Below are 25,642 nucleotides of genomic sequence, written 5' to 3'. Positions count from 1 at the left end.
ATTCAACATGGAGCAGCGCCGTGCAATTGAACAAATATATGAAATTACATGAATGCAGAAAGTTAAGTAGTTACAAAGAGAAAGGGTCGTACTTACGATAGAACGCTGTCTTATTGCTCATGGTTTACTCATTTCAACTGTCGCAAGTTGTCAACTATTTTATTTTGTGATAATGCGAAAAGGGTGCGCACTTCAGTTTTCGCCGGTGCACCATCTCACCAGTATACCGATTTAGACATTAAATTGTTTTTATGTGTAGTGTATGAAATGACAAACATCGTACCTTAATATATCATATGAAGTGGTATAATTTTGTGGGTTTGAACTTTTTTCGAAATAATGGTAAATAGTTTTTTTTCCCTGAAAACTGTGCAGAGAAAGAAGCTGACGATTACCTTTTTTAGTGCAGCGTTCATTGGCGTTATTTATGTTTTGCATCAGTTTCTTTCTGTGAATCAAATTGAATTCTACGCTAGCAATCAACTTATTGGTGGAAAAGTGAACAGCATTGAGAATGCACCAGTCAAGCAAGATGAGTTATCACCGCAGTCGGACGGTGTACGAATGAAATATTCTTGGCTTTTGAATGGTGATGTTATTCGTGGAATCAAGAAAAGTGATCGACACTTGTACAATCCAAACACAAGCGGGAACTTTGTGTGTTTGACGTCTCGAAAAGAAATTGGTATGGATCGTGTAAATGACGATTTTTGTGATTGCCCCTTGGACGGTAGTGATGAGCCTGGAACCTCGGCATGTTACAACGGTGTATTTCACTGCCACACGCAGGATTTAGGTGAGGATGCATGCAGATGCTTCATCACCCTACACCTTGCTTGATCGTTTCTAATTCCTTCGTCATGAATGTATGCTTACCACATGCTTACATTTCTTTCAGTTTCTATTCCATCTGGACGGGTCAATGATGGGATTTGTGATTGCTGCGATGGATCAGACGAGTGGTTGAATGTATCCCACCCATCACATTTTGAAGGTAACATTCCGTTGATTCCGTGTAGACTATGCTTTTTAAGGTGAATCTTCACGCTTTTATAGATTTTCCTTTCCCTTTGTCTCAGCACTAAGTCTAAATAAGGTTTTCTTAAATGGTAGCCTCGGGCCAATTTTGAAACCGAAACAAAGAATAAAGCTATGAATCAGGAAATTCTATACCCACCGTGGTGTGTGACCAACAACCTAAAGTGCATCCTCTTCACGTGTCCAATATGCCCTGCCTCAGAAATAAGAAATAATTCTTTCATTTGCAATTGTTTTAAAGTTTTTCAAACTTGGAATCTTCTCAAGTAGTTGTTGTCAACTTTTAACCGATAATATTCACGTGAAATACCTAAATCGATTTGTTGGACTTACTTTTTCACTATTTAATTTATTCAATATTCATTCTTTCATGGGAATTATTTTCTTCTGGATCCATTCCATTTAATGAAACTAATATCTAATTTTAATGTCTACTTTCAGTGGCTAAGCAGAAGAAGTTGGGTGTTTACTTGTCACCATGCCCAAACACCTGCCCAAGAAAATAGCTAAAATTAAGCTAATATCAATCGAATTTAAATTTTAGAACGGATTTGTACGTTTTCATATAATAGACTGACGCCAAAAATAAATTGATAAAGATTTCCACCGTACACTTTTCCTATTTGAATAAAAATGCCGCAGGTAGCAGCTCAAAGTGATACACATTAATTGATTGCATATGGTGAATATATACATACTTAATTATATTTTTAGCCATTGCCTAATGCAGTAAGCAAGATAAAGGTATACTTAAAGAACACATCATTCAAATGAAAAACCTTGGAATATAGTTAGTCTGCACCGCCATCCCTATTTTTGCTAATAAATTTGTTTAAAATTGATGTATCTCCAAAATTAACTCTTCCTATTCAGATAAGATATAGTAAGCATTCTTAAACATTCGTTGGTTAAATGTTGTATTCGTTGTTTTCACATCTCACTTAGAAAAAAAAATCTATTTGCAAATATAAATTATGCATAATAATTTTTGTTATCAGCATATTGCTTTGTAATATATTTGGCTTTTTATTATTATACAGAAATGATGCTCAAAATGTTTCCAAGGCTATTGAGTGGTGACAATATGTTAATTAACCATCTCAAATAGCGGATATGCCTGCAAATTTCTAAAATGTTCTAAAATAGCTGTAGAGTAAACAGCTGCATAGTAGGTTGCTTTATTGTATTGCATCATTTATTTTCAAGTGTAATGTACTCCATTATCCATATGATTCTCATCATTGATAATTCTTCATTAGGGAAAACCAGGAGTGGCCAAATTGTTTAAAGATTGATTTCTTTTGCTCTCCATGTTGATATCTAATTGATAGAATTTGCGCCATGAAATTGTTCCTGGAGTCTTATTGAAATTCCCCATGGACCCATGTGAATGTGGTGAGACTGAAAGCAATGGAAAGTCAAGGAATGACATTTGCCCTCAAGTGTAGGAAGTTCTCACCAATTTGATAAGATTTTTTAGTAGTTTCATAGGAGAATGTATCAAAGATTATTAATTGTAAGCTAGATAAAATAATCTAAAACTTCAAATCACCCTAATTATGAAGTATTTCCTTTTTATCTGTGCTGAAAAATGAGTAAGTGACTAGTTCATTTATGAAAAAAAATAATGTTTACTTGTTTACTCTTTTATCGCCTATCTTACAATGTCCTGACTCACTTAAAATGGTAAAGCCTTGTTTTTTACTAGGTTTTTATTGCATTTGAGGAGTGGGAATTATCAAATTTCTTGCTGCTGTGTGTGGGTTGCTATGCAATTTAATGAGAGCTGCACTGACAGCTTTTCATGCCGAAGGCAAAAATTGCTTTCACAGTAATTTTGAAACCTTTTTGCTTATTTTAGTGGAGAAATATTTATCGCTTGTTGTAAACCTATTAAAAGTGATCATGAAATGATGAAATGAGTTTCAAAAGTGTGTCATGGCATGAGCTTTGGGGGGTAAATCATTTTAATAATTGTATGACTTGTAATGGGAATGGCCTGTAAACAGTTTTATGACTCATCTCGATTTGTTTTTGGTATTTAGGATTTTTCTGTGCATGGTAGCAACGAAATACCATCATATTATCCTTGTGAGTCAATCCTTAAATTCCACTTCCTCATTGAATTATGCACACTTGATTTCAGAGTGTATACTTAACAGTCCCCAATTATGATCCATCCAGTGAATCTGAATAGCTGACACAATTAAAAAAAAAAGGAACAAGAAGTTATAAGGTCAAAGCGTGAATGAGGGAAGAGGAGCTTGACAGTTTCTACTGAAAATTTAATTTTTTATGACCGTAGTTTCGTCGCAAGGCAAAATTCATCTATCATCATCATTCTACTTTAATCTGCCAGCCTAGTCTTCCCTCATTCATGGCTAGCATGAAAGACTGCCACCAAGTAACACCAGAGACATTGTCTTATTAGAAGGCCTAGCTTTCATTTAAATGATACAATGCAGTATGCTCGTTGCTTAGTATTTTGTTGCTTTGTTAAAACCATGTGATATAATATGTTGGTGTAAAATTTTGTTACTGTGACATGGTTAAATTCCATGGAAGTTATATTTTCCTTGTCCTGTTGACAAAACGCCGACTCGTAGAACATTTTTAATGGGTGCGCAAAGAATTAATTTGAATAAGGAACCAATTATGGTCATTTAGTTCAACCAATTATAACAGGGACATGTCCAACAAGTGCCTAGGGTCTTAAACTCCCTGACCCAAACTTATTTTTTAACTAGAGAAATGATTGAAATCTGTAAGGGATGTCTTCTTTCAAAAGAAACTGATGAGATTTTGCATCTTTACCCATAATCTATCCATGAGACTCTTAAATTTTAATGCCAATGTGCCACATTTACAATTACATATTTATTCCCTCAAACAATCATATCTTTTTTTGTATTATTAAAAGGTACACATGTGCAGCAATCCAAAAGTTAGTTACCAATCAAAAAATCTTTCAAATGCTCATTCCTATTTACGAAGCTTAAAATGATATGATTCTGCAATAGATGCAAATAAGTGTAATACCATTGACAGAGTAGTTCGCTGTGAATAAATACTCATTCACCTTATTATAAGTGATGGAATTGATCTCATTCAAAATTAGTGCCTTAATTGTAACACCATGAAAATTATTTTTGTGGTAATCGGTGTATGACACTCTTACTGTTTGGCCATTTTCAAGTATAATTTAAAACTTTGTGTGACATCTAAGGGCATTTTTAACCATCTATGAATTGTAGAATGCATCTAAATTAGTTAATGGTAAAGATGCAGCCACATTTATAACTTATCTTTGGGCAATATGAATGTTAAAATGAAATGTTTGTTAATGAAGTTTGTTCTGATACCCACTTCATTTAACACCCATATGGTAGTTCAGCTAATATTATTGCATTGACATGTCTGTGATTTTTTTAACTGTGGAGACTAATGTACAAAAGTTGATTTGATTAAAATATTATTTACAAATTGTGATGAACGTTAATCAATAAATAATGAGGTGCATAAGAATAAACGTAAATTGGATGATTGAATTAAGTAAAATTCATCCAGTTACTACATATATACAACTAATGGAAGTTCTAAAGTATAGAAAATTTCAAATGTGTTACCATATGAATATGAATTCAGTTTTTAATTTAGATTATGTGCATATCAATCAAATGTTTACTCTGGTAATTAACCTATTGCTGACAATTGAAATATGCAATCCTGTTCTACTATTCTGATGATTGTTGTAATTCTCAAAATACTGTCAAATTTGAGTAATGCTGAAGTCACGAGGAAATGCTTAAAAATAAAATTTTGGATGACTAATCATTTGAATTTTCAAATTCCTTCAATTGAAAAAATCAAATATTTATTGGTGTTACAAATTTTACAGTTTGATTTTGCTTTTGAGGCACACATCCAAATTGTTTTATCTTAGTAGTATAGGCTTATGGTTTTACCCTAGTGTGGTTTTACCCAAGCTAAGGTTAGTGGAATACTGAAGAAGTTCAGTTCCCTTGCCATCACACCAGTCTACCTCAAGTCACATTCTCCTGCCAATACAATTTTTTTGTCTTTCAGTGGATTTATCATGAAGATGTATTGCATGGTGGAAAAAATTTTAGCAAACTACCTTATAGGAAAATGTTCACAAAAAGTAATTAGCATTATGAAGATATTGCCCAGAGAACCCTGAGATAGGAAAGCAAATAATTATCAAGTAAATCTTATGCTGTATAGCAAACATAATATTACTTAAACTACAAATTATTTATCCACTTGAGATTTCCAACAGGAGTTATTAAAATTGCATAATGATATTCAAATGACAGATTCACATCTATTTCCGCACTTGATTTGCATCAAAATGATGTAAGGCTTAACCCTACCCGGATAGCTCTCAAAGTGCATGAGGGAATATTGCTGCTCCTCCTGACTTCGTATTACTTTTTCAAGAGTGATACCATAACCACCAATGGTTATTTGTCCTCCTATAGGTTGCAGGATCTAATCCTAGACTGTAACTGGAAGATTTCAGACTTAAAAAAGTCAATCAACAGATTTTCTGCATATGTTTAAACCAGAAAATCATTACAGTGTCATCATGGCATTCCATCTGATAGTAAGTGCTTGTCTTCTCAGCTTGTAGCTTGGAATATGCTTCTCAGGGCATATAATTCCTTATTTAAAAAGCAAGGGATGTCAAAACTTCACAACATTTACAGTAAGTGATTTCCTTGATGGACCCAACATCATTCCACATTGTTACAAAAAATCAACGAGGAATGATATCTCAAAGAATTCTCACATTTTGAGGACATAGTAAATTAAATGAGTTTTTCCGGTTTTCAAGGCACGTGGCCACCATGGTATAATCTTCATTTAATATTTTTGAGATGATAAACATTTCAGGCATTAAAGAAGACTAGTAAGATTATTTAAGTACAGTGTATGGCAGTTATATCCGGATAAATGGAACTTCTGTTTAAAAGCAGATGTATTTTGAAAAATACAAATGAAAATCCTTTTGTATACAAGTAGTTGTATCTGTCAAGAATAACATTACTCAATGTAAACCCCCTTCAGCTGCAATGACTATCTCCAATTGTGTCCTGAATTGATCGCACACTCTTTAATACAGCACTGTCCATATTCGTGAATGCTGCTATGATAGCTACGCGATGCAACATTGGGGTGCCTCGTCTTATTGGTAACTCTTTCGACTATGCTGCAAACATAATAGTCGAGAGGAGTCAAGTCGGGGGCCAGAACTCCTTCAACCAGAACATGTAAATGTTATCTGAGAGCCAGTTTTGGACTAAATGATTCGTATGAGCTGGCACATCGTCCTGTTGAAAGACATATTGTCTCCCCGAGGCCACAGTTACCATCCACGGTTTCACGACTTTCTCCAAAATTTGCAAAATTCCTGTGAAATCAGTGCCTGTACATCTCCTCGCCGGGTTAGCGAAAACCTTCCCCAAAGCATTAAACTTAGCCACAATATCGTAAACAGTTGATCTGGGGTACCCAAAGAATCGAACTATTTCACTGGGCGAACGCCCAGCATGAACACTTGCGAAAATAGGGGCTCTTCGATTATACTCCGCACTTTTATGTAACATTTCGTCCATTTTGAGGTTATGACTGTTTACTAGATGCCTATATGTTTCAAGACTTCCAATTTTGACCTCCAGTGGCTACGGTATAGTGGGAAATTTAAATTTGCCTGGAGATAAGTGCTGCACCCCTGTGTATGGCAAGTTACTTGAGCTTGGAAAATAAGGAATCAGAGACCATGACCATCAACAAGGATGCTTACAGTGATCAATCAATGTCCCAAGAAATGGTTTCCTGCTGGCATAAGATATTCCGGGAGGGTAGAGAGGAGGTTAACAATGAGTAATGCCCTAGATGTCCGTCAACAACAAGGTGAGATGAAAATGTGTAAAAAGTTAAGAGGCATCCTAAATTCCATTGATAGATACATAGTCGTCTTTATTTTGGGGCGAGATTAAGACTATGAGTCTATTCTACCACCAAACTCCTAATGAGGTCAGAATATTAGCAGAAGAGTAGAATACTCCACCAACCATTGTGCATCGCATTCTTACAGAAGATTTAGCCATGAGTAAGACGTGTGCCAAGATGGTTTCCAAGAGCTTGCCGGAAGATCCGAAGGCTTGCACGTGTGACCTCTTGGGCTGCTTTAAAAGAAACCGGCAGATCTGATGTGCCACCACCAGACTTCTTCTTGCTCACAAGAATAAAAAGGAGCTTGAAAGGCAACCATTTTGGAACTATGGATAACATCAAATAGGTTGGTGAGGTACCTGAATGATGCCTTCCAGGAAGCATACCACGACTGGCAGAGCACTGGCATTGATGTGTGAATGGACGAGGGTGATATTATGAAGAATTTTAGTCATTTTTACTTTTCCCAGATTTATTCTGCTCATTTTTGAGACAGACTCGGCAATTTCCTCATCAGTAACATATTCAACCACTTTACTTGAATTGCATTTCTGGAAACAAGGAATGGAAAGAATTATTTACACTCATTCTTCAATAGTTGAAAAAAATCTTTTAATTTGGAGTTTCTTCTTCAATATTACAATAATTACAGTACTCATTCATCTCATGGCATTCACAAGAAATTAACATTCTTTAACAAATTCAGAGTTACACAATTTTTTGTCTTAATAAATGCTTTCAAGTATAATTATAGGCTAGAAGAGTGATTAAACCCTGCAGACAACCAAATTAGGTCACATAATTCTCTTCAGACAATCTTCATTGGATAATTTGTTGTATAATTATGTTATTTAAAAGTACATCTAGGCATATTTCAATTTTTAAATTTTAAAAATTGATCAGGACCACAAAATGACATTACTGCATAAACCCATCAAATTCTTGGAGCTCACTCAAAAAATTGTACTTAAATTTTGATTGAAACAGCAACCAACATACACTCCTAAATCACATTTAAGAAAATACAATATGTCCACCCAAAATGTGCATGGGGAAATTTTTAGGAGATTATATTATGTACTGAAAAAAATATCTCATTCATGGACTATATTTTAATCTCGTAGATAAAACAACTAATGCTAACAGGGAGCATATCTTGACATTTTCCATTGAAAATCAATTTATACAATGGAAAGTCTAAAATTTCAGTGTAAAAAGATAAACCAATCTCCACGTTCACTTGCTCTGCTTGAAAACAGAGCATGGTAATCCAAGGTGCCAAATTAATGAAGCTCCTAAGTAACTGCTAATATACACCAATAAAAATATCTCCTGTCCATGCAATACAATGAATTCTGACTTTTTACAACTAGGCAACTTTTCCTGTTTACCACTTGTGATCAAACTGACAATGTTTTAGACAACTACATTGAGGAATTTTTAGAGAAAAATAAATAACTAGTGTTATCACTTCAGATGTGCTACATAAACAGGGGAAAGTTATGAATGAAAAATTGTCAATTTAGTTCAACATCTTCAATTCACATGAAAAAGCTGCAAAAAATTGAATGTTATTACTTGTACTGAAAAAAATATTATTTCAACATTCTTGGCTTTTAAAAAGCCAATTAAAAAAATCATATTTCCACAAAACTTAACCCACCCAAGCATTATGATTTTCCCTCGGTCCTCCTGATTCTCAGCATAATTTGATCACAGATAAATACATCAGAGGCCATCATAAAACTAAGCACCCGCTCTACTTTTAAAATTTAACTTTGACAAATACTCATACAATTATGAATAATTTCACTTAGGTAAGATATCTGCATTACTGGATTGCCCGAGATAACTTATCACTACACAGTATGACAGTATCTTGGCCTATTTCCTATTGTGATAAGCATTTGGAAGTTTGGATGGCGATGTACAAAAGCTAAATAAAAAGCACACCAGATCTATTGATGCAAACCGCTTAAAATGTTGGAGACTGGTATATAGTTCATTGGCATGCAGAAAATATTTTTTTTTTTCGAGTAGTTAGATTTAGATTTGCCCACACTGATGTAAATTATTGAAATATCACATGTTTTACAATTTTCACGACAGAAATTAAGTCACATGCCATTACTCACTCTTGGAATGTGACATAAAACGTATGTTCAGATACAAGTAAATTAAAATATCACTTGCTACTATCCATTCACAAATAAAAGTGACATCATTAGTGCTTTTGGGAATAAAGTTTCACTTCCCTCCCTCCCATGTATAAGATGACTGCAATGAAAAACTGAAAAACCATTACAGTTGAAGCGGAGTTCTAAGGAAAATAAGCCAACGGAGAAATAATATTTATTAAAGTTGAGGAATAAAGGTCGTGTGGAGTCATTTTTTAGCACTCACTGCCAAATTAGATGTCTGCCATCATGTATTGGGTGAATACACATGATACAATTAACATGATTGATCTATTATTGCTGAACAAAAAGCATTCGGATGTTCCTTGTGAAAGATATAAAGCCTAACTGAACTACATACTTTTACACAGCATTTATTTACACAGATTCAATGACCATGAATTGTGAATGCAGCACTCACAGGATTCTTTGATAAATGATGATGCTTACACAAGCAGTACAACCCTCCGCATTCATTTGATTATTATTTTTCTTATGAACAAACAACAGCAAAGAAAACAACTTAAAATTGTTTGACAGTTAAATTGAAATATCCTTGGTGAAAAAGCAAATCTTCCCATCATTGAGCGAAAGGAGACTAAAACATTCTGTGAGTCTTCAAGTCCACTACAATTATAATTGCACATAAAAATGACGAAGGAAAAACAGCAATTATAATTGCACATAAAAATGACAAAGAAAAAACAGCAAATTATATTTGCCATTTTCATTATAATTAAAAATTGCAGAATTTTTACATCCACCAGAAGCCAAAGTGAAATTGATACACAATTATAAGGGGATCATGTAGTGCGTGAAGGATAGGGGATGAGAGTTAACAACATCTGGAGGACATGAATCATCAGCTGAAACTGGGGGATCTTCTGTCTAGTCATGAAGTGGCACCATTTCTCTGAAGCCCATGGTCACAAAAACTGTAACATCATACCAGACACATGGCCAAACAGTTCATAATCTTTTATAAATAATTACTGCATGAGAGATTGGGGTGGTCTGAATGCTGTGAGCACATCAAAATGGGTGCACAACGTCGGTGGCTGACTCTCAAAATGTAGCGTACGGGAGACTGGAGCACCAAGCCTCCTCAGCAGCTCCCCAAAAGCTTTTTCCTCCTTCCGAATCCAGGGCCTTCGCTCATCTTGCACTTGGTAAGGAGTCACATGGATATGCACACCAATTCCTTGAGAGATATAATTAAACTCATTAGAAGACAAAACCTTAGTGGAGACAGAAAAGAAAACAGCAATTACCTAATATCACTTTGTTCATTGCTCTTAATATTGCTCCAGTGATATAAGCACTTTATCGATTAAAATCAAATGTTAATTCTAGGTTTTACTCTTATGGGAACCTCTGGGTCTTTGGTTGTACACCACAGTGATTGACTGTATGGTTGGTTCGACAGTGAGGGTAGAGTTTAGTTCATCCCGAGTCCTATTGAGTTTGAGTCTTTTCTCAGGGTAGGCGACCAGTTCCTTCCCCTGTATTATTTTTACTTTTATGGGAAGATATGGATTTGAAAAAACCACACGGCTTGAAGCAGAGTCCATAATTTAGGCATCATTTAGATATGAACCAGAACTTTCTAGTAAGATGCTGAAAACTACACCCACTATGTTATTCCTAAAACCACAGAGGCAGCTAAATTTTGTGGAATGAACTTAATGGTCAAAGATAAAAGAATAAAGTGGGGGGTGGGGGGCTATATGAGGGACATGATAGAGAGTAAAAACTACATTTTACAGTTTTACACACACTTATAACAAGTGACAACAAATTTAAATGCCACTCAATTGAATTTTTACAAATTGTAACTTATTCCAAAGCAGCCCCTGTAATTACAACTACCACTTGACTAAGTCACCTTATTTCTTCTCACGGCAATTCATACAGTATATAATCAAATCTCAGTTTTAGCCACAAAAATGCCCAGAACATCACGATTAATGAGGGTTATTTTGGTTTCCCATTAGCTAATTGGAAAAACTGTTATTATTATTTATATCAAAGTGTGAAATTGCAATCCTACTAGAAAATACTCAGCAACCGCAACCCATTAGGCACTGGACCAACAAGTAAAAGTGCCAACTAGGAGACGATCTTAAGATCTTTCAGCCAAAAACTATTGTAAAATGGACTTTCACCTAGGTATAAGTGAAGAAAGTGTGATGGCAAAGTCAATTTCTCACTGAATTAAACATAGGAAACAACAAAATCAAAATAAAAATATATTGATTTGATTGAGAGAACTTGAGGGAGTTTGTTGAATATCCAACCAACCATCTGCAAATACTCACATCAAAGCATGAGAATGGGGATACCATTGACATGTAATGGGTACAGTTCTTTGAATATGAAAGTATTCACATGCACATTACAGACAGGATAGTGCAAAACCACAATGGTACCTTGGTATGGTCATAAATCTTTAGAGCAACAAAAATTATTTTCAATGTCCCAACACTCATTGAAGTCTTATAAATGAGCATTTGAAAAATGCAGGCAATTATTCATCAAAAAGAAAAAAACATGGGAATAAGATCAATCACATAATCCACCTTATCATACCTAGTTGCAATATATCTATATATATTTCCCCCCACTGACTCCTTTGGGGAAACCTGCAGGCATTCATGAATGCCATTTATTAAATAGTTCCAAGATATTAGACAAACATGAAAAGTAAGAAAATTTAAAACCAAGAACTCAGAGAAGAGCAACTGAAGGCATGCAGTATGAGGAGAGAAACTAAAGGAAGTGGAAGCCATAATTTATCTCAGAAGTGTCATAGATGAGATTGTTTTGTCTTGTTGAGCAAGAATTCTTTATTCTCACAACATGAGCAAGGCATTGAAGTCTTAATTATAACTTAGAATACGGAATACAACTAGATAAAGTGAAAATGTAGGTTTAGGAAAACTCAAGGACTCAACGTACCGGAATATCATTACCCATCCAACATCACTTAAAACTTCCAATATCATTTATGACTATCAACCATTCAAGAATTTCCAATTTTCTAAACATTAGAGAAGTATTGTGACAAGTTGTTTAATTTCAATTTCAAATACTATGTGATAAAATATGCAACATTTTCGAGCAAGTAAAATCAGTATTTATAACTTGAATATTGGGATGATACAAAGAGAAAAAATAAATTACAGAACTTTAGATTGATCTAGAAGTTGACTAGGATAAAAAATTCAGGCAAATATAATACAAAAATTCAATTTGTCACTGCATGACTTTACGGATGATGGAAGTTATTGTTTCTTCATGCATTGCAAATTTACTATCATTATTTTCAATTATTTTAAATGCTCTTGATTATCAAACAATCAGCATTATGTAAAATGAAATACTCCTTCACTTATTACTTATTAAGATTGAAATACAATTCTACATTTTTAAAACTATTAACTCAGTAATCAACCCAAGGGTCGGTTTGGTAAGTCATGGTTGAGTTCACCCAGAAGTAAGCCCCATACACAATGTGTGAAATTCTCAAATCAGGGGACGGGGGTCAGTGCCTTTCCCTGAGCTGGTTATGGTTTCCCAGGAAGATCTGATACCCGAAAAATCACATAGCTTGAGTGGAGCTGAGGTTGATCAGAGGGGCTTGCCTGGGAACCAAACCCAGGCCCTTTGGTCAGTAGTTCAACAGTCTACCTCCGGACTAATGCGACCCACCATTCTACATAATCCAGTCAAAAACATAAGTATCCATAAGAGTCGATTTCTGATTTCCTTCTTTATCTCCCACTCTAGCCATGCTCCAGACATTATGCAACATGTAGATTTCAACATATGAGCAAAATCCTGCATTATTTCCTACAATTTCATTAACATTAATTTTTATAGATAATATGCATTTTTTTCATCAAATATTTTTCAAAAACCTAGAGTACCCATTATATATGTAATGATTGTGCTGCATTTTTTTTAAAGATTAATAATAGACATTTTTATTCACATTTTTAGCCACTTAATACCTGATATTTGATCACATTTGGATTGAGAATATTTACAAAAAAAAACAAATATAATTGTTTGATTTATAATATAAAACTTAGCTAGCATAGCTAGAGATAGTCCCCATGTTCTTTGAGTATCCTCCAGCTATGGTCACAGGATGATATGTTTTTTCTAAATATTCGTTGAAATATGACGAGAATAAAATTCTAAGCAATGGCACAGTCCTGTGTCTCAAAAACATAATTACTACCCAGAAATCATTCAGAATAATAAATATTGAGAGCTTTTAGTAGACTACCCACTTTCCAGAAGATTTTTTTAGACGCAACAATGTTCATCATGGAAACTGTGATGAAACTAAGCTAATGAGGTTGAAAGAATAGCTCTTACACTTTGGCACTCCTGAAGAAGAGCAGATTCACCATTTTTAGTTTTCATACATGTTTTTATTCATTCTTGGACATTCTTCTTCCCACATTTTAATAATTCAAACATTACTTTTATGACAACAGAACTGGTAATGTTAGCAAATAATAACATTATAAGTGGATTTGAAAGAGAGAATGGTTAAAATTACTGGGCGGGAAGTAAAAGTAAAGTGTGGCCTTCAGAGGCACGGGAGAAAGAATTTGGAGACTGAATTAGGCTGACAAATACAATGAGCGATGCTTATGTTAACCTTTCCGGTGTTCCTCTTGAGGTTGTGCACGCAAACAACCCCCTAAAGTATCTTATTAGAAGACTGCAAGTGTCAACAGTATTTTAGGATGGTTACCTCAGTATCCCTGAGGTAACAAAGAGGAGGGTATGAAGAATGCTGAATTGGGTATTTCCCAACTCCTACACTCTTAATTGAGGCAAATGCTGAGTATAATGGTGACAGATTTAAAATAATCTGATGGCCAACAAATTTGTGCCAAAGGAAATATGAATGTATAGATTTACAACACTGGAATCCCAATACAAAAAGCATATTTAAAGAAGTAACTCTCTGCATTATTTATAAAAATGAGATGAAATAGGACCTCAGCTGAACTGATACAGTTCTAAGCCTCACTGAACAAGCCTCAACCTGAACTCCAAATGATAATTAAGTTTTCTAGTATTCCATATACACTTCATCTCCCTTCATTCTGTCGAACATGCCCACACTTTTCTTACCACTACCTCATCTGACTAACAACCTCCCCCCTCAGTGACAGTGATTCAGCAGCATTCCTAAACCAATTAAAATGCTCAGCATTCATCTTTCCTGCCTTCTTCGGATTTCTCTCAACAAATCTCTCTCCTCCCCAACCTAGCATAGTACTTCTTTGGTTGTTTCCCTTCTGTCCATTTTATCTTTTCCATGCTTCTCCACACCAACATCTTAAAAGACTCCAATCTATAACCATCATCTTCCTTCAAAAACCAAATTTTTGGGCTATAAAAAACCATGCTGTACACCAAATTTTTCACCTGTCTTTTGTTAACGTCTTTCTTTAATGCCCTTGTCATCAACTCCCTCCTTGTGAAAGCATCTTCGCCAGATGAAATTCTTCTTCTTATACCCCTGGTAAAATTGAAATGTTAAATAGGAGGACAAAAACGAGAATAATTAGAACAGTTGACCTATCATAGAAGAGTTTCAGACCAAGGACATCCAGCAGTAGAAACATAATTAGAATACTGGTATGCAAATAAACTTTCACAAGGATGAGGGAGCTGTTGATATGGACATCAAGAGAGGATTTTAAGGAAAGATTAGTAAAAATTTTGATATGGAGTGTGGTTTTGCAATACGCCAAAACTTGATCATTGAAGTAGATGACAGGCATAGATGGGAGGCTTTTAAGATGTCAGCCTGGAGGAGAATGGAAAAGATGTATGGGTGGAAAGGAAAACAAACCAAGAAGTAATAATCATAGTGAGGCAGGAGAGAGGATTGCTGGAAGAAATCCACAGGAGGCAGGAAAGGTGGACTTTTAGCATTTTGATTGGCGGTGGGATGCTGAAGACTGTGATATGAAAAGGGATAACGTTAGGCAGGCGAGATAAAGGAAGGAAAATGAGAGGCATGTAGAATGGAATGAAGAGATAAATCCTTTTTCAATTCCACATAGCATGTGGAAATGAAAAAGGGTTTATCGTAGTGTCTGGTGTCAAGTGTTACATCTTGTGAGGCGAGGCTAAGGAATGTAGCGATGTTAAATTTTCATCAATTCAAAATCCACCTTAAATAAATAAAAATAGGAGCTGACTGGTTTTGGGAGGGTTGATATCACTTAAACTACTCTCTATGCTAAACAATTAAGTTGAAATTTCATACATTGAACACAAACAAGCTTCTTATATAGACCCTTCACAGACTGGGGCAACATACTCACCAAGCCTTGTAAGTGTCTCCAATAGACTACGAGAGGTGATCCAAGTGTTTTTGCCTCCAGCATGGCCCCCATCCAGCCAGAACATATCTCTGATTCTAGTAACTAGCCGCATCATGGTGTCATCATCAGGTGTCAAGGTCTTGAGGTAGTGGAATTCATAGATGAACTGATTCAGGACTACACACCCTTTGGAAAACCCTACCAAAGTCAGCTCTGCCTTGTCGAGATTAATGTTTTCTCGCCACCAAAGCCTACCACCACTGCCACTACCACTGGCCCCTCCTTGCTCCCTCTCCGCAGTGCCACCCGTCACCCCACTCTCTTCCCCACTAGAACCATTTTCCACTGTTAGTCGCTGCTGCGGTGTTGTCTGGGAACCTTCCGCACTATCCTGTGAAACGGCCACCTCCTCAGTCATTTCATCCTCTGCACTGGGCCCCTCTTCCTCCTCATCCTCTTCATCCTCATCTTCTTCCTCCTCATCATCCTCATGGTGTCCACCCTCCACATCGTTTCCTGCAGCCCTCATTCTGTCCCTTGCACGGGGCCGTCTCCGCCTAGCCCCTCCATTGCCACTCATCTGTTAAACAAGTGGAATTTTTTTATCAACAAACATTAACACATAAAACATTCATAAAAAACCAAAAACACAGTAATCAACCCTAACGTCAGTTTAGTAGGTGATGATTGAGTTCACCCAGTAGTAAGCTCGATGGCGTGTGAAATTCACACATCAGGGTAGGAGGGCCAGTTCCTTTCCCTGCGCTGGCTATGGTTTCCCAGGAAGACCTGGCACCCGAAAAATTACAAAGTTTGGGTGTAGCTAAGGATGCCCAGAGAGGCTTGCCCGGGAAACGAACTTGGGCCCTCCAATTAGTCCTGTGCTCTACCCCTTGACTACCGCAACCCCTAAACAACATTCACTATTCACAAAAATGCCAAACTCCATAAGTCATGAAGGTTAACCACAAACATTATGCACAACTAAGGTCTTCCATTTAAAAAATTCCTTCTGAAGCTTGCCCAGGCAAGTTTAGGATGGTGTTAGCAACGTCATCGATCACAACTGAATAGAACCAATCCAAGATAATTCCACAATTTTCCTCATCAATTTTTTTCATACTTTTCCAGCAATTAAGCAAAATGATAATTAAACAACAAAAATGAACATCAAGCTAGTTTAATTTATTTATAATCATGGAATACAGAATCCAGTGCACTGATGTTTTGTACTAAAATAAGCGCAATTGCATAAATTATCTCCCCAATAATATTTAAAGCATGGTCATAAATATACCAACATAAATTTAAGTAGGGCAATCCTTCAGAATTCATTTCATTTACTTATATTTTTACTAACCGGCCCAAAAATTAATATTAACAATGCTTTTCACACTTCTGCACAGAAATTAATTCAATGAAAGAACAAAAAATTATAACCCTGGCACTAATGAATAATCCAACAAGACAAGCACAAGGTACATTCTGCATTAACTACTTCCCCTTCCCTGCAGGGGTGAAATATAAAAATAACATATTTATGCTTATCATATTCATCAATGAAAGCTAACAATTATTCATTAATATTGATATATCAGTCTATATATCTTGATAAAAATCAATATAAAACAAAGGTTATGCAATTTCTCAGGGAGAGAAATGCTAAGGTTGGCATTAGCGAGGGCAAAAACTGGAGCAGGTAGAACAGTTTACATATTTCGGAAGTGTTTTGGACCAAATGGTCAAAGTAGTTGGGATGTTAGGAGAAGAATTGCACTAGGCAAAGAGACTTTCACAAAGAGTAGGGAGTTGATGATAGGCATGTTGATATGGATGTTAAGAAAAGGCTAATCAAAACTTTGGTTTGGATCATAGATAGCTATGATCAATGAGCCTTTGTTGAGCGAGCAAGATTTTGACGAGCCTTTCCTGCACCGTATACAGCTATAGCTATGTACGGCGCAGAACCACGGTCACTGAAGCAGGATAGACGTAGAGTGGAGGCTTTTGAAATGCAGGTGTGGAGAAGGATGGAGAAGGTGAAATGGACCGAAAGGAAAACGAATGAGTAAGTGCTTGGTGTGGCGGACAAGGAGAGAGGATTGTGGGGAGAAATCCTAAGGAGGCAAGAAAAATGGATGATAGGTGTATTGATTGGCAGTGGGATGTTGAAGAATGTAACAGAGGGGAGAATGTTAGGAGAACGAGGAAAGGGCAGGAATAGGAAAGGGATGTTAGTAGTAGTATTTGGGGAGGCGACCGACAGCTGAGGTCATTTGCACCATTAGGGATGGACAGGAAAGGATGAAGGATGGAGAGAAACCCGGCGACAGCATTAGCCTACTCTTTACGAAAGGTCCCAAGGGGTCCACAGTTTAACTTCCCATCGTACGGACGGTGTACTCACTCAAAGTGCCCTCGACAAAGCACCTCAAGTAGGGATCGAGATACGACTGAAAAATATTCAACACTGCCCAGATTTGAACCCGGGCCCTCAGGGTGGGAAAAGGGATGTTAGATGGGATGAAGGGAGGTAGTATAAAGAGATGAAGAGAAACTTGTAGTAGAGTAAGATGTCGGCTTTTGTTTTGTTTGGAGAAACAAAATATTTTTTTGGTAGTTGTATCCAACAAAAACCTACCTTAAATTGCTTAATAATAACTGATATAATATCACTCATCATCCTGCCATTTTCATTTTTCCTCATAACCCTTTCCCAGATCAAGGCACTAACCTCACGCCTGATTTCTCCAACACCATCCTCTGATGCAAGATCCGTTTGACCACCACTCCGCCTCTTTCCCACTTCACAAGATGGGCATGCAGCACTGTCGACTCCAGGCGATGTCCCTAGGGGAGGCACCTCTGCCACCAGCAGCTCTGCCTCTGGAGTGGATCGAATCCTTGAAGATATCCCCTGAAGAAGCCTCTCCAAATGGTGCAACGCGTAGTGAGTTGGGGTGTGGTCAGGAGCACCACAGTTGTTGCAGGGCACAAAGTTGTCATAGCAGCTGAAGGTCTTAAATTCCATCCTGTATATTGCCACGTTCAACCATGTGAGTAGATATACATAGATATTCATTCACATGAGAGATTTTCTACAGCTTGTCTTAAGCCTAGGCTCTTTTTCCTTGTAACATACAAAACAGGCACAACTAACTGCGTCATAAACTTTTTACTTCACCACTCACAATTCTGAAACTAAGATCAATAAAATGCAATAGCAAACATATTCCCATGTAAATGATTTGTTATTCAAGAGCTTGACTAAGAAGTTTAAAAAAATCAAAAAATATAAATGAAACATAATTTAAAAAAATATAAATTATCTCCATTGGTATTATGTTTATGCATTCATCCTGTGCAAATCATAGAAGTTACCAAACTCAAAATTGAAGGGATCAGAAATTTTAATTAGGTTAATGAGAAGAATTACAAAAAAATAGAAGGGAAGTTCAGTTTTTCAGTTTGCTCATGGAATTATTTGCAATAATATAAGCAAATTAATGAAAAAATAAACTTTATTCCCTTAATCAACTGTGGTCTGTGGAAAACCATAGCCATGGCAAGAGCATCACATTAATGCAAAAGTAAATGGTTCATTTTTTTACATTTGCAAAGAAATACCGCCTTTATATTTCTCTGATCATCAAATCTCGGACATGGAATGCATAGGCCTATTAATTTCCGCATTACATCACTTTCTAAGTAAACTGTGATTTCCTTAAAAATTAGTAAACTTTCCTGCTCATAAGAACATATAAGCACCATCAAACATGGTTAATGTTTGAGGCTGAAACTTTGTAGAAATCCTTTCAGATAGGAAAAGAATGTAAAATATTTAAGAATAGTATCACAATGATTAAATGCATTAATTACATGTATGTATGTTATTTCTTAATTTTATCAAGGGAACTCTGGAATAATGTTTTAAGGATTATCTTCAATCAGCTTCTAAATGATGAATGGCAGGAAATTACAGTGGTACTTTCAAGTCATATTCTATCCATTTAAAATTGAAATAGATTAAAAAAATTTCCTGAGGAATCGTAGAGTTAAAAAGATACTAAATGAGAAGAATGTTTTTCATTCATTACTACTTAGCATGTGGGGAAGGCCCTTTTACATACATATAATATATACAAGCTTGTATAGTCAAAAATAGCATACTATATAGCACATATAGCATACACAGAGCAAGCTTAAATTCCAAGCTGATTGCCTATCTCACTAAAAATTTTCACAATGAGATAAAGAGCTAAATTGAAATGGCTAAAAGCATTCATTTTTAAGCAACATATATGCAAAACCTTGTTCGCGCACATCCAAAATAAGTGAGAACAGACATTTTACTGCCTAACCTGAGCCTAAGAAATTCACACTATTGAGGGTGACTGAGTATTTAAGTGGCACTGACAACATGACTTTCCAACTTTCACCGGGAAGTAATCTATCATTACAAACCTAAAATTCCATATAAAGTGTAGCCTGCGGGTATTCTATAGTATTCCACTCAACTCTTTAACTAGAGCAGTTCCCATTTTGATAGCCTTGAATTATAATGAATTTTCAACATTCTAGAGACTACAAACAAATGCTGTAATTCAATGCATTTTAAAAATGGAAGATGTGGAGCTATTGGCTGTTAAAGTAATAATCTCAAGAAAGAAGATCCTAAGGCCAATAAAAATAATTAAGAAGAAACTCCTATACCGGTATTTCGGTCACACAGGTGACCATCAACGGGGAGAAAATCAAATAGGGCACTTGAACTAAGAAGAGGAATGTGCACAGGCACCGTCCAAAGTCAAGTGGGTGTTCAGGTCGGGGGGGTGAGGTATATATACCTGGAGGGGCAAGGGGGGAGGGGTTAAGTGATGGTCCGTAGGTGGGGGGGAGTTTGTTGAGGTCACGTGGGAAGGAGTGGGGGAAGAGTGGCGGATATTAGGAGGGGGCTGTCTGTTTCTGAAATGACTAACAAAATTAAAAAGTGAACTGTTGATGATGCCTGGTTCATTGTTCATAAGTTTATTCTTGTTTAAGTGTATGTGTAAGCTCTCACAGGCATCGAGTTTATAGTGTTGTATCGGTTTTAATAATGTTAAGTCGTTGGGAGTGATAGAGTGTTCCGTTTCAAAAATGTGTTTGGCGACCGCTGATCTATCGAAACGCCCGTTCTTAAAGTGTCCTATGTGTTCCTTGAATCTGATTTTGGGATTACGTTTGGTCTGTCCAATGTAGGAGAGTTGGCAGTGTGAGCAAGTAATTTCGTAAATACCTGATTTGTCTAACTGTGGTGTTATGTCTTTCGGGTTCCCTAAACACGTAAGAAGAGTGTTACGGTTCGCGTAAGTGACATTGGTACCAATTTGTTTAAAGACCTTATCAAGGCCTCGGGTTAATGTGGGGAAGAAAGGTAATGCGATAAATTTATTATTGTTGTCTTTCCGTTGTGGTAGAAGTGTAGTATGTTTATTGGCAAGTTTTCTTTTTTTGTTTCTAACTAATTTGTCTATAATTTGGGGTGTGTATCCGTTGTTAATGGCTATTTGTTTGATGTTTTCCAACTCTTTGAAATAGCGTTGTTTGTTGAGTGGTGTCGTCAGTAGTCTGTGTATGAGAAAATTAAAAGCTGCCATTTTTTGTTGAAAGGGGTGGTGTGAATCTGCTTTGATGTAGTTGTCGGTGTGGGTCTGTTTTCTAAAAATGTCAAACTCTAAGCCCTCATGGTTTTTAATTACTAGTATGTCCAAGAAAGGCAGTGAGTTATGTTGTTCGACTTCAAAGGTGAATTTTATGGAATTGTGTTTTTTGTTCAGCCGGTCCAAAAAGTCATTTATGTCACATTTTGATTTTCTCCCCGTTGATGGTCACCTGTGTGACCGAAATACCGGTATAGGAGTTTCTTCTTAATTATTTTTATTGGCCTTAGGATCTTCTTTCTTGAGATTATCAATGCATTTTGCCTAAATTTTTCATTTGGAAAGTGGATAAACTGGAGTTTTTATTACATATAATAATTATTTCTCTATCATCCCTGATAATTGAGAGTATACTGTACTAGCAGATGGCTCTTCACATCCAACATTGAATACTGATTCATATCAAGCATGCAAAATTCACCTCACCTATTCCAATATGGTCACAAATAATGCAACATTCCTAAATCCAATGCAGAAAGGAGACATAACTCCAACACTTATAGTTTTGTCATCTGGAGATCTCCATTTGGAAGAGAAAAATTTGAGAGCATGACAGAAAGGTTCAGAGAAGACACAATTCTTGGAATACTGACCTCTTTCCATAACAAGCTTACTATATAAGTATTTCACTCTTCAATGAAGATTACTTATCGACAAAAATATTTGCATTGGGAGTTATCTATGCCTTTTGTGGCTGAGAGATAATGGAGTTTTTCCTTAAATCATTATTAGCATCATTCCAGTGCAAGTCAATTCAGCCGGAGAAAAGATGGATTACTCGGCATAATTCACTCATATTTCAATGACCAGAAGAAAATGATCGATCGTATATGCTCAAATTCTTTATTCCTCCTCTGAAAACAGCACTACCTTGAGCAGTAATACATGCTTTCAAAAATTATTTTTGCGATACTTTTTCCACATAGAGTCATACTCTTAAAGACCTTGCACAGATAAAAGTTGCCAGTGGCATAAAAAGCTATTGATATTGAAAAAGAGTAATACAAACGGTTCAGATATATATGAATCAGTTAACGGCTGATTCCACTTTTTTACTGGTCATGGTTTCAGTTTGATTCTTGATTCTAGGTACTAAAGCTAAGGCAAATGGATAGCTAATAAAGCTATCAACATTGGTTAAGTAAAAACAAAGCACAATCACATTCATTTTTTGGGCCAAATCACACTATTGGAATTAATATGTTCAGTTCATGAGAATTTTCAAGTCGTTTCAAAGTTTTATATACAATTTTAATGATTTTTTTTCTTTAAGTTTCATGAGCAAAACATGGTTGTATAAAATGTACACATACCTGTATACATGTACAACAATGAATTTTACATAATATCTTTCATAAAAATGGTTAGGCAATGGTTATTCTTCCACATTTTCATAGCACTATTGACATGCAAAAGAAGGTAAATTTATAAAAAGCAGTATCCAATATTTTTGGGAAGCTTAACATATTGTTTTGTGATACTATTTACACCAAATATTTTTGTAATTGCACCAAATATTATATACCAGTTTTTTATTATTCGATAAATTGAAGTGAATGAGTTTTACAAATAGTGGATTCCAACAAATTTTATATTTTAATTTAAAGATTTGGTTCAATAGATTCGGAGTTACATGCCATTACACATGTAATGCCTTCTCCCATTAGAAAATACCAACATTTTACTGAAATGAACCCGATAACGACGCCCGACATCAAAACCTTGGTCGTATTTTAATTAAATGTGAGTAGAATTTTGAAGTTACTTCTTTCATTTCAAAATGCTGTGTAAATTCCATTAACTTACGCTGGATACAACAAATTTCAACTGATTTTATGTAGCACTTCTTCACATTGTGAGAAGCCACTAATATAGCTTTGAAATAAGCTGTATTATTTATTTCTGTTATTATGAAAAAAATCTAAAAATATTTAAAAAACACATTCAGACTGATTCTAACAATTTAAAACAAATGGGTACAACTTATTTGTCTGAAAGATTAAATTTTTTGAACCAATGAGACATGGGTACAGTAGACTCTTGATTATACACGAGAAAGGGAAACAATAACCTCGATAATGAAAATCCTGGTCGATCCCCACCCTTGAAATGAAAAATGAAGGCAATTCACTTTGATTTACAGTAATTATTTCTGCAGCCTACAGAACGCAAATGTTTTTTTCATTATAATTTAGAACAAAGTAATATTCGCCAACACAATGCATGTGTTACCCAATTTGCGAACATTCTACCTGGTAAACCTTGGGAGATACAATTGCTCATTGAACAACACACATTAAAATTTTAAAGTGCATCCCCCTGGCTGCCTATACTGCAGAAAACTTGATTTTTTTTAAAATAACTATTTGGCAAAGGGGTTTATTAAATTTGAACCTGGACACTTTTCAGCTTAAAAATCAGCTCTTAATCTTCATTAAAACATGCATTAAAGGTAATTCCTTTACCTGCACATGCTGCGATAAACATATCAGTGCATCAGTACACAACTTCGATTAAACAATACAAACAAATGGCTTTTCTGCAAAGTTGTTTCAATGGCCCTGGCATTTGACACCAACTTACACACTTAATATATGAGATGATTTTGTGTGCGGTGCACATAGAACATTTATATCTACCTTCATCACACATAGGGTACAAGAAGGTTTCTGTTTGACTGATTTGGTGACTTATTCTCAAGAGAACACATCTGATTACAAGTTACTGCACAGTTTTTCAAGATTAGCTTTTATTTCGACTTCCAGTTTCATCAAGAGTCTACTGTATGCATAAGATGGCCACAGGTAATAACACTTTGATCTAAAAATGTTTAATGGCGGCATGACATCAAGATGGTGAATATTAAAACAATATAAGCTTGATTATTAGGTGGGGAATGTTAAAACAATACACAAGGTTTCAATGTGTGGAAACAACTTTAACATATATTACATTAGCTCCAAAACAGACATATCTCATTTGGACCCCAGTTCTGTTTCTAGAATAAGGAACGCATGGAACTGAGAAATGAGCAACCGAACCAATCTAAAACTAACATGAATAATTTGTATATTCTAAATAAAAAAGTAAACATTAAGCACATCACGCTTATAAAAGAATTGTTGATGTATTTCACATTATATTTCCCCAAGCTGTTATTTATATTCACCCCATATTTCATACCGGTATGTACCTACATGCAATTGTTCACCATCCAGTAATATGTAATGCCAATGAAAGATTGAGATAGCATAAAATTTGTTGTAGCTGTTAATGAATAAAGAAGTTTTCAAAATCCTGAGTTATTTAAATTGATAATTAAGGAATTAGAAGAGCAGAAACTCCTGATATGGAGGAATATAGTATGAATTCCAAAGTGATATCACATGTTACAGTGTTTAAAGAAAATGAATTTTTTGGAAGTTGATATCAAGAAAGACTACCATAATTTTAGCAGTGGTACAGACTGCAAGACACACAATTGAGCACTATACTTTCCTTTACATAATCAGAAGCACAAAGGACTCCTATTTATCACCTCCACTAAAGCAACTTTCAATCCTATGACTCTGTCACTCTTTAGCCTATTCCCCACACACACAACAATGAATTTACCACAGATAACAAACATATTTAATAGTTATGATTATACAGCATATTTTTTAGTTATTTCAGTTAGAGAAAACCAGGCTGTTATGAATTTAAAAGTTCTTTTATCTCCCCTATTTTAGAAAGGCTTGATTCTTGTATGGTGATAGTACAAGTTATGGTTTTGAAAATAGGCATAAGAATTCTTATCATAAGAATTTTTCTAACATTACAAAATTAACAAAATGCTACTGATATCTTCAACTATCACATGAAACCCTGGATTTGGCTGAAAAATAATGTTAATACATAAATGCCAAGCAAAAGACAACGGTAGATTAATAAATGTATACACCAAAGCATTAATTAAAGGTGAAAACTTAATACATAAAACAATGAGATCCATTGAACTTTTAATCAAGTTATTCCTAGAAGGCTATATAAAAATGCACATCAAAATGATAAACATAACGCAAGTGCAAAGTTTCTTTTTCTACCCTCATCATCAAAATGATAATCAATGTCTTACCCTTAATAGGCAAAAACCGGCCACAAATAAACCCCACACAAAAAAATATGACCCACAAATCAAATACTGACATAAAGAGAGAGGGAGAGAGAGAGGAAGAGACAATGAAAGACTTTAACAGACACTTAATTGATTCCACTAGTCTAAATGAAATTACTGCCAAATGCAAGACCAATGAAGCTATTGTCACTTACTTGCAGGTGATAAACATGGCATCAGCCTTTTATGAGGTAGAAAAGATACCTGGGAGTACCTTCCCCCTCCATC

At 35.5% G+C, this 25,642-nt stretch overlaps 2 protein-coding genes across 5 annotated transcripts in view; one reads left to right on the top strand and one right to left on the bottom strand.

The window, feature by feature from the left end:
- The first annotated feature begins 2 nt into the window (after positions 1-2).
- LOC139696532 (uncharacterized) lies at positions 3-4,828 on the top strand. Its single transcript, XM_071595334.1, has 3 exons — positions 3-796; positions 899-994; positions 1,480-4,828. The coding sequence occupies exons 1-3, from the start codon at positions 340-342 to the stop codon at positions 1,542-1,544; spliced, it is 618 nt and encodes a 205-aa protein (XP_071451435.1). The 5' UTR covers positions 3-339; the 3' UTR covers positions 1,545-4,828.
- A 2,785-nt stretch (positions 4,829-7,613) lies between these two features.
- The window catches only part of LOC139696190 (mitochondrial protein C2orf69 homolog), a 41,099-nt gene continuing 23,070 nt past the window's right edge, over positions 7,614-25,642 (bottom strand). For all 4 annotated transcript variants that reach the window (XM_071594830.1, XM_071594833.1, XM_071594831.1 and 1 more), the window contains 3 exons: positions 18,291-18,588; positions 15,557-16,136; positions 7,614-10,395 (listed from right to left, as the gene is read on the bottom strand). In XM_071594830.1, the coding sequence (XP_071450931.1) occupies positions 10,184-10,395; positions 15,557-16,136; positions 18,291-18,588 (1,090 nt within the window). In that variant the 3' untranslated portion in view covers positions 7,614-10,183. The remainder of the gene's footprint in view (positions 10,396-15,556; positions 16,137-18,290; positions 18,589-25,642) is intronic.

This window comes from Hetaerina americana, unplaced genomic scaffold, assembly GCF_022747635.1.
Source record: "Hetaerina americana unplaced genomic scaffold, ioHetAmer1.1.p SCAF_7, whole genome shotgun sequence".
In the NCBI taxonomy this organism is placed as follows: Eukaryota; Metazoa; Arthropoda; class Insecta; order Odonata; family Calopterygidae; genus Hetaerina; species Hetaerina americana.
This window is presented reverse-complemented; position numbering and strand designations above follow the sequence as displayed.

Excerpts from the sequence above, each read along its gene's own strand:
- LOC139696532 (XM_071595334.1), top strand. The coding sequence starts at position 340 with ATGGTAAATAGTTTTTTTTCCCTGAAAACTGTGCAGAGAAAGAAGCTG. Across the intron at positions 797-898 it reads CTGCCACACGCAGGATTTAG|TTTCTATTCCATCTGGACGG; the intron begins GTGAGGATGCAT and ends CATTTCTTTCAG. Across the intron at positions 995-1,479 it reads CCACCCATCACATTTTGAAG|TGGCTAAGCAGAAGAAGTTG; the intron begins GTAACATTCCGT and ends GTCTACTTTCAG.